Source organism: Oryzias melastigma, linkage group LG4 (genome assembly GCF_002922805.2).
Source record: "Oryzias melastigma strain HK-1 linkage group LG4, ASM292280v2, whole genome shotgun sequence".
NCBI classification, from domain to species: Eukaryota; Metazoa; Chordata; class Actinopteri; order Beloniformes; family Adrianichthyidae; genus Oryzias; species Oryzias melastigma.
In genome coordinates, this window is record NC_050515.1 from 5992472 (window position 1) to 6007287 (window position 14816).

At 38.7% G+C, this 14816-nt stretch overlaps 1 protein-coding gene and 1 long non-coding RNA gene across 14 annotated transcripts in view; one reads left to right on the forward strand and one right to left on the reverse strand.

The window, feature by feature from the left end:
- The window catches only part of elavl4 (ELAV like neuron-specific RNA binding protein 4), a 110953-nt gene that overhangs the window by 74516 nt on the left and 21621 nt on the right, over positions 1-14816 (forward strand). For all 13 annotated transcript variants that reach the window (XM_024278680.2, XM_024278674.2, XM_024278681.2 and 10 more), the window contains one exon: positions 1879-2032. In XM_024278680.2, the coding sequence (XP_024134448.1) occupies positions 1879-2032 (154 nt within the window). The remainder of the gene's footprint in view (positions 1-1878; positions 2033-14816) is intronic.
- LOC112150396 overlaps positions 1-14816 on the reverse strand; it is a 162902-nt gene that overhangs the window by 40301 nt on the left and 107785 nt on the right. The window lies entirely within an intron of this gene.

The following is a 14816-nucleotide window of genomic DNA, read 5'->3' on the forward strand; positions in this document are numbered from 1 at the left end:
TGAAATTTTGAGTTTTGAAACTTAAAAAGTAGCACATTTGAAGCTGAAAATAATTAAGTTTATTTTAGAAAAGCAAAAGGTTTTGGACTATTTTGGCCAAAATATTCTTGGCTCCAAAATAGCTCCATACAGCTGTTATATACGTCGACGGGTAGAGAGCTGCTGATAAGAGCGCTGATGCTCCTGCCATTTTCACCATCAAGACAAAGTAAATATGATTGAAGAATGCTTCTACAGTTGACGACTTTAAAAATGTGTTTTTTCTTTTTATTTAAATCTAGAAATGTTTAATGTAAATAAATGAAGTGACTCTTTGGTCCTTAATCCGGAGCCGCCTCGTCAAACACCTGTGGTGTCGGCTCACGGAAAAGTTTCCGCCGCCGCATCTGGCAAAAGGCAGCTCAGGGCGTGTGTTGTACGCAGCCAAATCTTCTCCTGACAACAATAATCCCCATGACGGGAAGAAATGGAGTCTCGTTTTCCTCCCCGTGGATCTAATGATTCACACCATTTTCCAGCCACAACTAAAGCCTGACATTGTTCACTAAAATCTTAACCAATCCTGATTTACTAGAGAAATCTGGTCCAAATATTTAGATTTATGTTCAGTTTTGGAACAAGTTTTACATAATTAACATTACAGTAAAAATATGAACCGGATACAACATTTTTTATTCATTATAATTAAACATCAATTTATTCAATCTGTAAATCAGTTTCAATGCAGTTTATTTACTTTATCAATTGAAAAACCTGCTTTAGATCATTCTCAGTAAAGATTTTATACATTTATTCATTGAAGTTCTACCTTTTTCAGCTTATAAAGTTATATAAAAAGTGTTTCACTGCGAAAAAAAAGTTGTTTTTCATCAGAAATTTGAAAAATTGATCAATTTATCCAAAAAAAAGTCGTACTCGTCCAATGACAAATTATTCAATTCTAATGTTTATTCAAATTACATCAAATTGTTATTTGAACCTGAATTCAATCAATTTTGTATTGATTGATACCAAGTCTTACTTTTTCTCTCTCATATAAAAATATCTACTACTTTGCTGCCCTAAAAAATTGATATAATGTATCACACAATGAAAAATAAATCCTTTAAACATCAATTTATCAAATTGAAAGATCATTCAAGTCATTCAAACAAACAAAAAAAAACAGCTTTTCTGTTCATTTTTTAAAGTAACTAAACGGTAAAGAACAGTTTTTATCCAACTGCAACAGACTTTTGCAAAAAAAAAAAAAAAAAAGGAATATAAAGTTCCAACAGCTGGAACCGTGCATTATGAGATTTTTGTTTTAATTCTCGCTGCAAAGTGGTCTTTATATTTGTTATTATAACATCTGTTTTGATAATTTTAAGCATTTTTAATTATAAATTCTTGATTTTACTGACAAATAAACCTCTTAGTAGTTCTAAATTAGCTGTAGTTTTTTTAAATGGACCAAATGTTGCACTTTTGTTATTATTGATAAATATTTAGATGCTTTTTTTCAATGACTGAAGAATGCATTTCTTTTACTTGATAATTAACTTGTACTTTTATTGTTTTTTTTAATGAATGATGTCCTGACCTAAAAGCACTTCATTGTACATGTGACAAAGACAATTTTTTGCTTAATTAAAATAACTAGTTGTTTTATAAGAACAGTTTAAAACCTAAATTAGCAAATAAATTATTATTTTAATAAAAAGATTTCAATTAAAGCCAATTCTGAACCGATCTTGCAACTCAACCTAATATATTGCAGCTCTCTGACCGTATCAAGAGACTTTCACTGAAATGCATCTTGACGGTAAAGACCTGGACTTATGAATGCACAGTTTGAAATCCTCTTCACTTTTACAACCCCTCCCCCCCTCCCCCCAGGTGTCATACGCGCGACCCAGCTCAGCCTCCATCCGTGACGCCAACCTGTACGTGAGCGGCCTGCCCAAGACCATGACCCAGAAGGAACTGGAGCAGCTCTTCTCCCAGTACGGACGCATCATCACCTCACGGATCCTGGTCGACCAGGTTACAGGTATTCATTGCAAACTGCTTCCACCGTTCTAACGCCACAATATGCTCCAGTTTCTGTGGTTAACGTAAACGTTTTACTTTAGAAGAGCCTTTTTTGTTGTATTCCTGTTCATTGAAGTTAAGCTTTAAAGCTTCATTTAGGATTTCTAGGTGTTTCACTTCCTTACACCATCTAAAATGTATTCTATTGCCGTTTACCTTTTAGATTTTCTATTATTGCTATTTTCTCAAAGAAAATCGAGAATTTCAAAAGCTTCCATTTGGGTGTCTGAGAAGCTAAGTTTAGTACAAGATCATAGTTTAACAATAAATTTCAGAAAAGTAAGAGTTAAGTGGGTTTTCTATGTAAAACTATGTACACATCTGAGATCTGATGGCCGTTTAGCGCATTCTTGGACGCGCTCTCAGCAAACGGTGTTCACACTGGGCTGCTGCTATCGCAGTGCTCACAGTTTGAAGAGGCTTGGTGTGAAATATCGTAGCGGTGCAAATCTCATAAAATCTTACACCAGACTTTTTCTTTTACAGCTCTATTCCGATAAATGAAAGACTTGGTGTCACTTGGGGCACAAATCACAGCTATTAATTTTTCCTCCACGATCAATTTTCAAACAGTTGGCATTGTAGTGTTTTAAAAAGGGCACTGCCGATATGTCACTAACAAATCCAAGTCCCTGACCAATCAGAGACCAATCAGTTCAATTGGTTTAACTTTTAATGCACGTTCAGTTGCTTCACATTTTGTACCTACAGCCCAAAACAGCTTAAAAGCTAATTATCTGGTAAGAGTTTTGAACACAGAAGCCCAAAACGCACGTACACGTCAGTTTACATAAACTTTTCATTGGAAGTGGTCGCTTGAACACTCGTTGCCAATGGCGATATAAACATAGCACCAAGGTACATTCACACCGGGCATGTATTCCTCCGCATCACAACCAAATCCGACCTCATTGGTCACAGTTCAGCATTTTCATGACAATAAACATCCATTCCATACGTACTGTAGATCCCATGACCAGAAATATACGTAAGGATACATGAATACTATAGTTCTAGACGTAGAAATCCCAAATTTGACGTGACCGATGTGGCGTCAAACATGCAGAAAAGATTCTGTCAGAGCATAGATGTCTCTGATCCAGCTCAAATCAGTCTCACTGCATCAATTTAACTTAAATATTGGAGAGTGGAGTAAAAGGATTTCCTCTCCTTGAAGCCAATTGAGGACACTGTTCTTGTTAATGAGCAGGTTTTAAACTTTTAGTCTGTTGGAAGATCATTTTAGACTTAAAATCCTGAATATATTCCACCTTGGCACCATTTTTCATTGATTTTTGTTGATTTTTTTCTACTTTCTGAGGATATTTTCCACATACTTTCACTGTAGTCAACAAAAGGTGTGTGGTTACAGACCTCCATCTCAAAGAGAATACAAAGTTAAGGTATTTGCTTTGGATACTGTATGTGATAAATGATTAAATAGTGGATCTACATGGGGAAACCACGTATATTCTCCAACGCCAGGACCATCGAGACCAGCAGTTGCGAGTTTGTAAGCTGCATTGCGTGCATGCTCAAGTATTTATTCCACTTTATCCAAAAGAAAAAAGTGAATGATATCTGCCTTGCAGAAGAACCCCTGCAGCACGTCTGCTCGATCGGTTTCAGCAATTTTTCTGAGCGCCGACAGGCTTTAACCTGCTCCAGCATCATGTGAAATGTGTACTGATGAAGCATGGAAGGAGCAACACGCTGTAAGCAACACTCATTTGCCTAAGCAGTATAAATCACTGCTGGCAGGGAAATGCGTGTCTGTCTGTAGACACGGAGCTGAGGAAGAGAGAGGGAAGAGGAAGTGGAAAGGAGATGGGGGGATGGGGGTTGAAAACAAAGAGGAAGACGAGGCATTGTGGAACAGAAATGAAAAAAAGAAGAAATGAGATGAACCACGCTTTAAAAAAAGAAGGGAACCAGAAAAGGTGGAAAAGATGTTGATGCATTTAGCTATGGGGAGCCAACGTCCTGCCTGCCTGCCTGTCTGTCTGACATTTTATTATCACGCACTTTACTGTAGACTTTAAAGACTTCTCAACCAGAACCACATCTCAGATTTATAGCTTTAAGGCCCCAGCCACATACCATGAATAAAACAGCTCACCGCGGGCAGATCTTGGTAGTGGAAGGTAAAGTTTTTTCATTACATGTTTGACTCACAGGAGTCAGTCCTCAGGAGGCTCAGGTTCATGTACAATGCCAAAGTATTCAGAAAATAGGCATTCTTAACCGTGAACATGGAGTCGTGTCATTCTTGTTTTGGAAATGTAAATTTAAACATTGTCAACGGCGATAATATTATACACACACCACCTTATAGCCAGTAACACATATGCCTGAGAAAGAGATGTATTGATGACTTTATTCTAGTGAACAATAAAGACTCAATCCAATAAAGATTGTGTTTTTAGCATGTATGTATGTATGTATATTAGGGCTGTGAACATTAATGCATTAACGCACACGATTAATCAAAAAAGAATTAACAGGTTAATATTTAATAACACAAATTAATCAAAGAAACAGTCTTTCACTTGAACTTGGCGGTTCAGGCATCCATGGTGTGCATCAAAACATTGTGTCTGGTATTACGCCACTTATACCGTGGTCACGTACAAAATAAATAAATATTCCATCGTTTTTTAGTACTTTATTCTTGCTATTTTTCGGGGTTTAGATCACTTTTTCATAAAAAGTGAACTATTTGATCCATGGTCTGGTGCCATATTGTACAAATACATTTTACCTGGTAAAACTTTGTGATTGATTGTGATTAATCACAACACATAAGTGCCTTAGGAAGGCCAGTTTACAACTTAAATAACTTGCAATCAAGAAAAGATATCTTGAAAAAAAATTAGATTTGGCAAGAATATGCTAAAGAGAGACACCAGAACAAGAATAGTTATTCTGACAAACAGAATGAATGATTAATAGCTATTTATTTTTCAAAAGAAGTCTATGAGATTTTGGTTTTCTGAGACTAGTGGGTATTTCCTATTTGAAACGCAAGGGGGGAGGGGACGGTTAGTTCAGTTCTCTCTATGTACTGTCAATGCTTCCAATACATCCACTGGTAGACAAATAGATTCATGTATGCCTTCCTTTTCCCCGTTTGATATCTGCCTCGTGGTCTCTTATGGGGTCCAGATGACCCCACCCTTACATTGAGGTGTTAGCCCTTCCATGACAAAGGTGGGCAAGACTTCATGTCTGTCATTGGACACCAGTAAAGATCGACAATCATTGGGAAAAAAAAAAGTTCAGCGCGCTGTCTTGTGGGGTCCAGATGACCCCACTTTTAATGCAAACAAGCCTAGGAGAGGTTAGGGTTACAAAGCATTAGAAGGGCTTTGGAATAGACTCGAACTTCAAATGTTTCCATGAGAGGCAGTCTTAGTGCAGCGGTAGAGCAACTGACATCCAATCAGAGGATCACAGATTCGGTTCTCGAATGTGTCAAAGTGTCCAAGACACTGAACCCCACATTATTCCTGGTGGTTACACGGAAGTGTTTGGCAGCAGATACATAAACACATCAGTGTGTGAATGCCTGTGTTCATGGGTGAATGGGACTATGACTGTAACGCGCTTTGGGTCTTCATGGAAGGTAGTAAAACCTAATACAAGTACATGCCAATTACCATGAGTCTAGAGAACTTACTGATGAAACTTGTGAAATTTTCTCTCCAGTCATCTTAGAACTTTCATCCAGACTTCTCTAGAGGGATCTGGACATAAATGACCAGATAACTCTTTAGTTGTTGATTTTTTTGTCCCTTCCTCCTCCATCTAACCCTTCATTCTCCTTTCTATTATCAACAACCATCCTCATATTCTTCTCTGCATCCATGGACCTCTTCGTTGGTCTTCATCTCAGCTTCTTTCCTGGTGTTTTGGGACCAGCACACATAAACCCTAGATCTTGGCCCCTTAGGGGTTAAATTAGCCATTTAATTTTTGTACAAGAAGAAAACGCTATTATAAGTTAGTTACAATAGAACAGTACATTGTCATTAACAGCTAGCTTGGATTTTGACAAAATGCACATTCTGTTCCTTGTCAGGTAAAGTTGAACTTTCCAGATTTAAGAAGCTGCTTGTAGTCCATCCAGCTCCATATAATGAGATCTGGTCACAAAGCTTTCCTTCCTGAAATAATAGTGAAGTGTGCTAGCAAATAAAGCCTCCACAGCTGTGTTTCTGCTTGACAAAAGCAAACTGCATCCACTGCTGCCTGGGATAAACATCAGAATTGAACAAATTTGGCCTCAACAGCCTAAAAAACTATATCCCCCCCCCCCAAAATTGAAAAACATACTTGATGCTGTGTTGAAGTTTCTTTAAAACTTCCAATTAAGTCTAATATCCCGCGTTTTTTTTTTTTTTTTTTTTTAATAAAACCTGAATAAAAGACCAGCGAACACTGAATTACACCCCCCGTTGTCTGCTTGACCTATCAGAGCCCAATTACGCATATTCATGTTATGTATTACATGACAGAGGAAGTAATAATCCTGTGGGAAACGCAAACTTGAATGTCGACCTTCAGACCATAATTAGTGTCCATATATAACTTCCTATCTGCATAATGACAAAATATTATTTAAGCTCTCCTTGAAGGCAGCTGAGTAATGCTGCTGGTGCAAATTAGAACACAGCAAAAGCTTAAATGTCTACAGGAATGACCCACAACTCAGAACTCCTGCCATTCACATAATCACAGTAACACAAGTTTTTGGATTTAAGCAAAAATAAAATTATTTCAGTATTAATAATCAAGTTTATTGAAATAGCTTTTAAAGATCAAAATATATGTTTTGATGTTTCTGCTCAGTCTTTTACAGTTGTTCTGTTTCCATTAAATCTGTTTTGAAATGACTAGGCCACGTCCACCTTATGAGTAGCTGCCACGCCTCACTCACTTTTTGAGATAATTATGCAAAAGCTGAAATCATTTCAACTCTGGCAGGATTGAGACTCTGACATACATCTCAGTTTGGCCAGAACATCTTACAAAAAAAAAAAGGAGATGCTTTTCATCTCACTAAAAGCTGTCTAAATGGCTTCCCCAGGCACCAACATCAGATTAAAACCCACTGTACACGCACACATTTCTGCAAGGTGCCCCCAGAGAGCTGCGGATCAGCAGGAGAAATGTTAACGATTAATTAGATGTTGGAGTTGCTGATGATTAAAATTACAGAGAACTTTAAAGTAAAGCGAAGAGTGGTGCGCTTGCATCATTGACTCGTGTTTTTCTCCTTTTTTTTTTTTGATAGTGTACAGACAGAAGAAACATAACCACCCACACACTCACTGCTAATAAAAAAGAAATGGGCTGCAAATGAATGCTCCTCTGTGACTGCTAAAACTGTTGGCACAGAATAAAAAATAGAGAGACGGAGCTCAACATTTGTTCTCCGTGTCAAAGGGTTTGAGTCGCAGTTATTTGTGGACATTAGCTGGAAGCGGGAAGAAGATCACTCTTTTTGACAGTGTTGTAAACAGCCTCGGTCTTTCATCTTTTTGATGTGTGTTTCCAAACTGACTTTAATCAATCATGAAGTCACTCTGTCATTCCTAAAAACAGGGACCTTATCATTTCTATACCACTGCGGTAGACTAAACTGGTCCGTTCGCGGTCCACCTCCTTTACGTGGCGTGGGGAGTCATGACTACCAGTTTACATCGTCTTGCATTCCCCTTCCGACTCAGTTTCCGGAGGAGGGGTTTGTCCAAAACCTTTGCCATCTCCTTCCTCATTGACATCTTATAAAATTCCTGTTTTGTGTCATAAATGATGTTATACTTCCAAAGTTAAACTCAATGACAAAAATGGATGTTGGGTCATTGTCTAGGCACATCCTCATAAATATAAACTATTATTGTACACATTTTTTTTTATTTTTAAGCCAAGACCTGTTTTTTGTTTCTCTGACTTTTTGCAAAAAAATTGACGTATTAACGGATTTGAAATAAAACTCCTGCATAAAGCTTGCATTGTGGAGGGACGGATGTCAAATGCAAACGTGACTATAGACGTATATTATCACTGGACAAAGCGAGGTGTTGATGTCACCCATAGAAAATGCCTTACCTCCGCAGCTTCCTGATACGTGTGCTGCCATTTTGAAACACGTCAATAGTGATTTATCCGAGTCAGTCTGAGTCGCGTTATCATCAGGGCAAGAATGATTATTCCAGCAAAAAGAATGACTGAGTAAGAGTCTATTTCTCAATAGAGGTCTATGGAATGACTTTTTGGAACCAGTGGGTACTTTCTGTTTGGAACACGATGGTGGAGGGGTTGAGCTTTCCAGTGTTTCTACAGTCAATGGACATGACGGAGGTGATGAAAACATTCCGAGTAATTAGACCAGCTCAGTGGCCTTGTGGTAGAGTGTCCACCCTGAGATGTAACGGTTGCGAGTTCAAATACGGGCTGAGTCGCACAGCTTTAAAAATGGGACTGGTGCCTCCCTGCTTGACATTCAGCATTTACGACATTCAGATTTAATTTAATTGGATTGGGGAGGTTAAACCACCAAATGATTACGGAGTACGGCTGTGTCTTCGGCTCACCGCTCCCCCAGGGGAGGGGTCAAATAGAGAGAATAGACTTCACACACTTAGGTATGCGACAAACAATAGGACTTTAATAACTTTCTACTTTTTTTGTGTCTATGCAACGCAGACAGACCAGTGGAAATCATCCTTTAGAGTAGAGTAGTAAAAAAACTGACAGCAATGTGACATGAAGCTACAAAGTAATGGATGTCTTCCAGTGACCACTGGCAGATGGGCTGATGATCTGCAGCTCCAGCTCTGCTAAATTAGGAAGAGAGTCTGTTCTCTAAATGACCTCCTCATCAACAGGATGCTCCCTGCAGCCGCTCTGCTGTTTGTAAAAACACCAGAAAGCTTCCCTGTAGCATCATTTACCGCAAGAGGCACGGAGAGCACTAAAACTACCAAACTGCTCAAGGAGAAAACACAAAATCAACTTGATGACAAGACTATCTTTCCTCCCTCTCGTATTTCTGCTGCAGTCGACATAATGACTGCCTCCTTCTGGAAAGCAAAAAGCACACGGTCTTTGTTTTGTTTCTGATAGTCATTTTGTGTAAACAAATATCAAATGTGAGAAACCATCAATAGCAGTCTTATGCACAGTCAGTCCTCCTGGACCTTTAATCACACAGCTCGCCTGATCAATGACTGCAAACATAATCGTTCTGGAAGCTTCAGCAGCAACACTTTTATTTGAGAGCTAGTATCTGTTTAGTGCGGGGTGAGGACAGACTGATTGGATGGTACCTGGTTCTCAGAGGTGGAATGAAAGATGTTGCCATCACTCAGCTCATGGCGGTGATTGTCACCACAAAAAAGGGAAACGAGGATCTCTGACCACAGTTCGCTTTTTTCTCTGACGTCTGTCAGAGATACCTCGGAGAAACTTAAGACTGTCAAAACTGCCCTTACGGGTGGACACAGGCAAAAAATGGACAAACCGGTATGGGTCATATATCGAGGTCATAGACGACTGTGAGACAAAATGTTTGTTCACATTTTTTACGGTCATGCTGCAAGCGACAGGTTGTAGTGAACACATAAATAACACGCAAGGGTATGTAAAGGCTTGTTTCTATTGGTCTGTCGGTGGTGCGTCGACTCAGAAAATTAAAATGTTCATTAATCAATTGGACATCGCCTCCCTCAAGTCTACGTTTGATGTCCGTCCCTCCATAATGCAAACTTCATGCAAGATTTCCGCTCCATCACGTGTCAGCTTCGCAACAAAAAGCCAGAGAAACGGGAAACAGGCCCAGGTTTCAAAATAAAAACTTAAATTGTGCTTTTAAATTAAAATACTATACATTTTTATTTTACATTAAAGGTATCCGGGCTGCACGGTGGCGTAGTGGTTAGCGCTCTTGCCTCATAGCGAGAAGGCTCCGGTTCGAATCCCGGCTGGGGGATTTGGGACCTTTCATGTTCTCCCCGTGCATGTGTGGGTTTTCACCGGGGACTCCGGCTTCCTCCCACCGTCCAAAAACATGCTTCATAGGTTAATTGGTGACTCTAAATTGCCAATACAACTTTGGTTTTTGTACTGAAAGGAAATTTTATACATGCGAATCTGTACTAAAGTCCTTGATAAATGTTTACCGAAGCCTTTTCTTATCAAAAATGTCAGCTATTCTTTACTTAAAAAAGCTAATCAAGATTCTTTGAATTTTTTAGGCAAAAAGAGCAATGCCCAAGGAAAGATTTTCTTTCTTTGCCATAAACATTTTTGAACACATTTGTTGATAAATTGAAAATCATCTGTTTCTTTTTTCTCCCTAAAGACTCAAAAAAAAAAAAAATTGACATCACATAAAATGTTATGGGCTCATAAAACCTTTCTGTACCATAAAAGTCTCAAATGCATGAATTTTTGTCTGGGTTCGACTGACTACTTTTGTATGTTTTATGGCAATAAAAGTCTTTCTTCTGTAAGAATTTATGAATTCAAAATGCTAGGAGATATGTTAAAAAAATATACTCGATCTTTTATAAATCTTGATTGTTGGAAACATGCTTCAGGCAAAAAAAAAAAAGAAACTGAAGATTAATGTTACAGTAGAAAATGTTCCCTTGTTCTGCAGTCTGTTTCTAGCACAGTTTAAATTAGTAAATCTCATTTGTGTTTATGGTTTGATACAGTATATTTCAATCTTTTAAGGGACCACTGCATTCAGAGTCCAAAAGAAATCGTCTATACTGTATCTTAATGCTTTTTTATTTTTTATTTTTTTATCAACTTTAAAAAGAATTTCCAGGCAGAGAGTGACTTTTCCCAGAGATGAGAGAGGAGATCTGTAATGCAGAAACCTCAAATGCAGGATGGCCTTTTATTAGGATTTTAGTTGATCACCATGAAGGTCTGTATCGGAAATGTTTGTTATCCAGAAAGTCTGAGATAAAACAACACATTCTCACTCCCAACTGATTACATATTGATGTTTGGTTAAGGATCCATCCGCGTCGTTTTATTGACGTGTTGGCTGTTTGTAAAATCAACGGTTCACAACTCTTGTACGCAGTACCAGATGTAGTACAGTACAGACTGGTCCTCAGGATGTGGCCGGTACTTATACCCTAACCAGATACGGTACCAGACGCATAGAGGTCTGCATCCTGCTACTGGACCATTTCCGGTTCACAGCCCTGAGGTTGGGGACCCGTGGTTTAATAGGAACAGTCAGCACGTCAACCTCCTGGCAGCAAACCGGTCCAGTACCAGTACTGGTTCTCTAACCCTAACCTGGTACCAGTTCGTCACTGGTGCCAGGTTAGGGATAGGGTACCAGTACCGGCTGCATGCCGAGGATACGTCTGCGTGCTGTACCACATCCAGTGCCACATCTGGACTCGCATACTAAGGGTTGCGGACCCTAGAATTCATGAACAGCCAGCACGTCAAAAAACAATGAGTTTGGGACACCCAATGCGTGAAAGAGTGGTCCTTAACCAAACGTCAATATCTGATGAGTTGGGAATGAGAATGTGTTGGATGAAACATGCAGGACAAAAAAAAAGTATTTTGGTAAGTTTTTGGTATTTTCTGATTTTGTATTGATTAAAAGGAATATGGTATAAAAGACGCACAGATCATAAAAATTAGAAGTTCAACTAGCTTTTCTAACTAGGCTCTAATATAAGCCCATTTGGGTTTTTTGCCTCTTCCTGCACCTACTTTTAATGTTTTTCTATACCTGTTTTTTTTAACCAATATGTTGTATAAGTGCAAATAAATAAAATCTAAAAAAAAAAATCTAACTAAAGCAGAAACCATTTTTGTAAGATAACAAAAAAGCTTATATAGAATAAAAAGCACAAAAAAGACAGGGACTAAATTACAATTTCTCAAAGTTTAGGATCAACCTTTAACTGGCTCCAAAGTCTCACATGGAGGTTAAAGTGGACCGTTCTCATTTCAGGGGCAAAGTGACCTTTAGCAGCAACCAGGACATGATAATCGTGATGTATGTGCTAACAGATGAATGGAGCATATTACAGTTAAAAGGCTGAAGAATTTTCCCAGCATCTTTTCATAACTATATCTAGATATACAAATAAAAAAGCTATAAATCAGGGACGACCACCAGAGAAACCAACACATCGGTTGTCTGGAAATGCCCTTCAAATTGTATTTTTTTTTTAAATCCCTCCCCTGTTAGTGATGTGTCTCTGAAAACAATTACAGCCTTTTATTTCTATTACTCCATCTATAGAATTATACTCTGACATTTGCTCACAGTCTTTTTCCACATGGAATAATAAGTCTCCTTGCAGCTTTGCACCACACCCTCTGCTCTGTGTATAAAAATATCAAAACAACAGGCATCCTGCCACTGGGGAAATGCCACTTTATTGAATATGACACCATACCCTATTGCTGTTTTCTGTCTGGCAAAGAAGCGCAGAAGAGAAAAGTCACGGTGATGCGAGCGAAGAAATGCCTTCTCTAGATGGAATGAGTCACAGTATCTTTTTACATCTCTTTTCTGTTAGTTTTTCTTCTGTAATCTTTAGAGTGCATTCTATTTCTGGAAAGAAAGCCCACATGTACACAAAAAACCCACCAACAGATATGCACATCAATGGCTGCACACAGGCACACTGGACAGATGGTTGGAGCCGTGTTCTGACAGAGGCTAAAGCACAGGGGCACCTCCGCTCTTCAAAGTCTCTCTTCTCCGCGCTTTTTCATTTGCCATCTGTATTCCAAGTACACCGTTACCTAAAACAAGAACTTTGCCTTTTTTCTGGTTTTAATTAGAAGCAAACTGGAAGAAGGTTTCTTTTGCCCTCTGCCATATTATGAACCCTTTGCAAAAGCAAGTCGTTTGATGCGGTTGGCACGTTGTAGTCGCGCGATAAAAAGGATGCGACGCCAAACGTCCAACAAGAACAGTTTGCTTATTTCTACATGCATTATCAATGCGTCTGTTTAATGTATGGGTTTGCTTACAGGAATACAGCTCGGTAAATGAATGGACCCGCATTGTGTGTGTGTTTGATTACCCAGCAGATTTCTCACCTCTGTTTGCCGGGCTCTCGGAGGAGCAGTCATTTCTCTTTGTCAGTCTGTCAGTGTTTGGTGAAATGATAGTGGGTTTTAAAGAAAGAGTGGCTTTGTTTGGGAAGGAGCAAACAAGAATAGCTCTGTTTCCTTTCATCATCATCCTTTTACTGTCACCTCTTAACATTCTCCTCTATCACCCTCTGTCCTTTTGTCCTTTCCTTCCTTACTCCCCATCACCACTTTTTCCATTTCTCCTTTCAGCTTCCCCACCTCCACCGTTAATGCTCCATCTTCTCTTCCTCTGTTTCCTCTTTTCCACCACAAACTGTGCCGGCGCATTATTAGTAAAGCAGCCAATGTGCCTGTCGGGGTATGTTAGGGAGAGATAAGCACAGGTGGAGAGAGTTACATAAGCCTCTGTTGATTACTGTGGAGGAGAGGAAGACCAGGAGGAGAGTGAGAAGAGGAGAAGGAGAAAGACACATTGCTGTACCTTAGTAGGGACATTGTGCTCTAATGTTGCTTGTAAGGCTGGCTCGCACTTGATAAGTAAGACCAAGCCACTGGGGGCTTGTTGAAAGGACAGAATTGGACTTAATAAATGTCGGTTTGCTTCATAGTTAGTTAGTTGGGTAGTTATTTAACAGTTTAGCAACAAATATATATATATTTTTTTTTTACTTAATGTTGGTTTTATCAAGATAGATAACTCAAAATGCGATGAATGTGGACATTAAAATGTTATTTTTTAATGAAATAGACATTACAGCTGCTGTATCAATAATGTTAGATTTTAACCCTTTAACGTCTGAGATGTCGCAGGCGACAACTAATTAGCAAACATTCTTTGCTCTACCGTAACTCAAACTGTTTATGCGATCATTGTGAATCAGCTGATTCTGACTCTGAGAAAAGTGTAATTTTATGTCAACTTTGCACACTTCATGTTAGTAATGTGTTGTATAACACCGTCACTATCTCTGATGTATTTTTTGCGTAAGCCGCAAGTGATTCAGGTCAATCCTGGCAGGAAGTTACGCCAAGATACACAAGAAAATCCAGTCAATTTTCAAAATATAACCAATTTTTCACACTAATATATAAATACGATCATATTTTTGTTTCCTAACACACTATAGAGATGAAAATAAACACACAAACAAATCAACGTAGTGGGCCGACTACGGAGTGGGGGAGGGGTGGTTTTGGGTGTCTGACGATGGCAAAAAAAGCTCCAAATAACCACAGCTGAGCAGAAGCACCGGTCGATCGTCGCGAAAAAATCCGCATCCGGTGTAAACCAAACACAAAACTGCTTCTGTCTGCCTCAGAATTCACTTTCATCAGCAGTTGAAGAGTTACTGTCAGCAAAAGAAAGTGAACGCTAGAGCTTTAGCTTTTTCTACAAATGGGTAGCATTCTAGAGATTTTTCGAATCAAATTTTTTGACAGGTTAATTTGTTAACCACCTAATTAGAAACGAAGATTGAAATCATATCACATCCAAGACATTTCATAAAATAGAATAAAACTAATTAATTAATTAAAACAACTACAGGTTCATAGTTTCATTTCCAGGTCCTTCATAATAACATTAAACTGTAACAAAGAGCTTTGAAATTGTTTTTCGCAAAGAGTTCCAGTCCATGCCT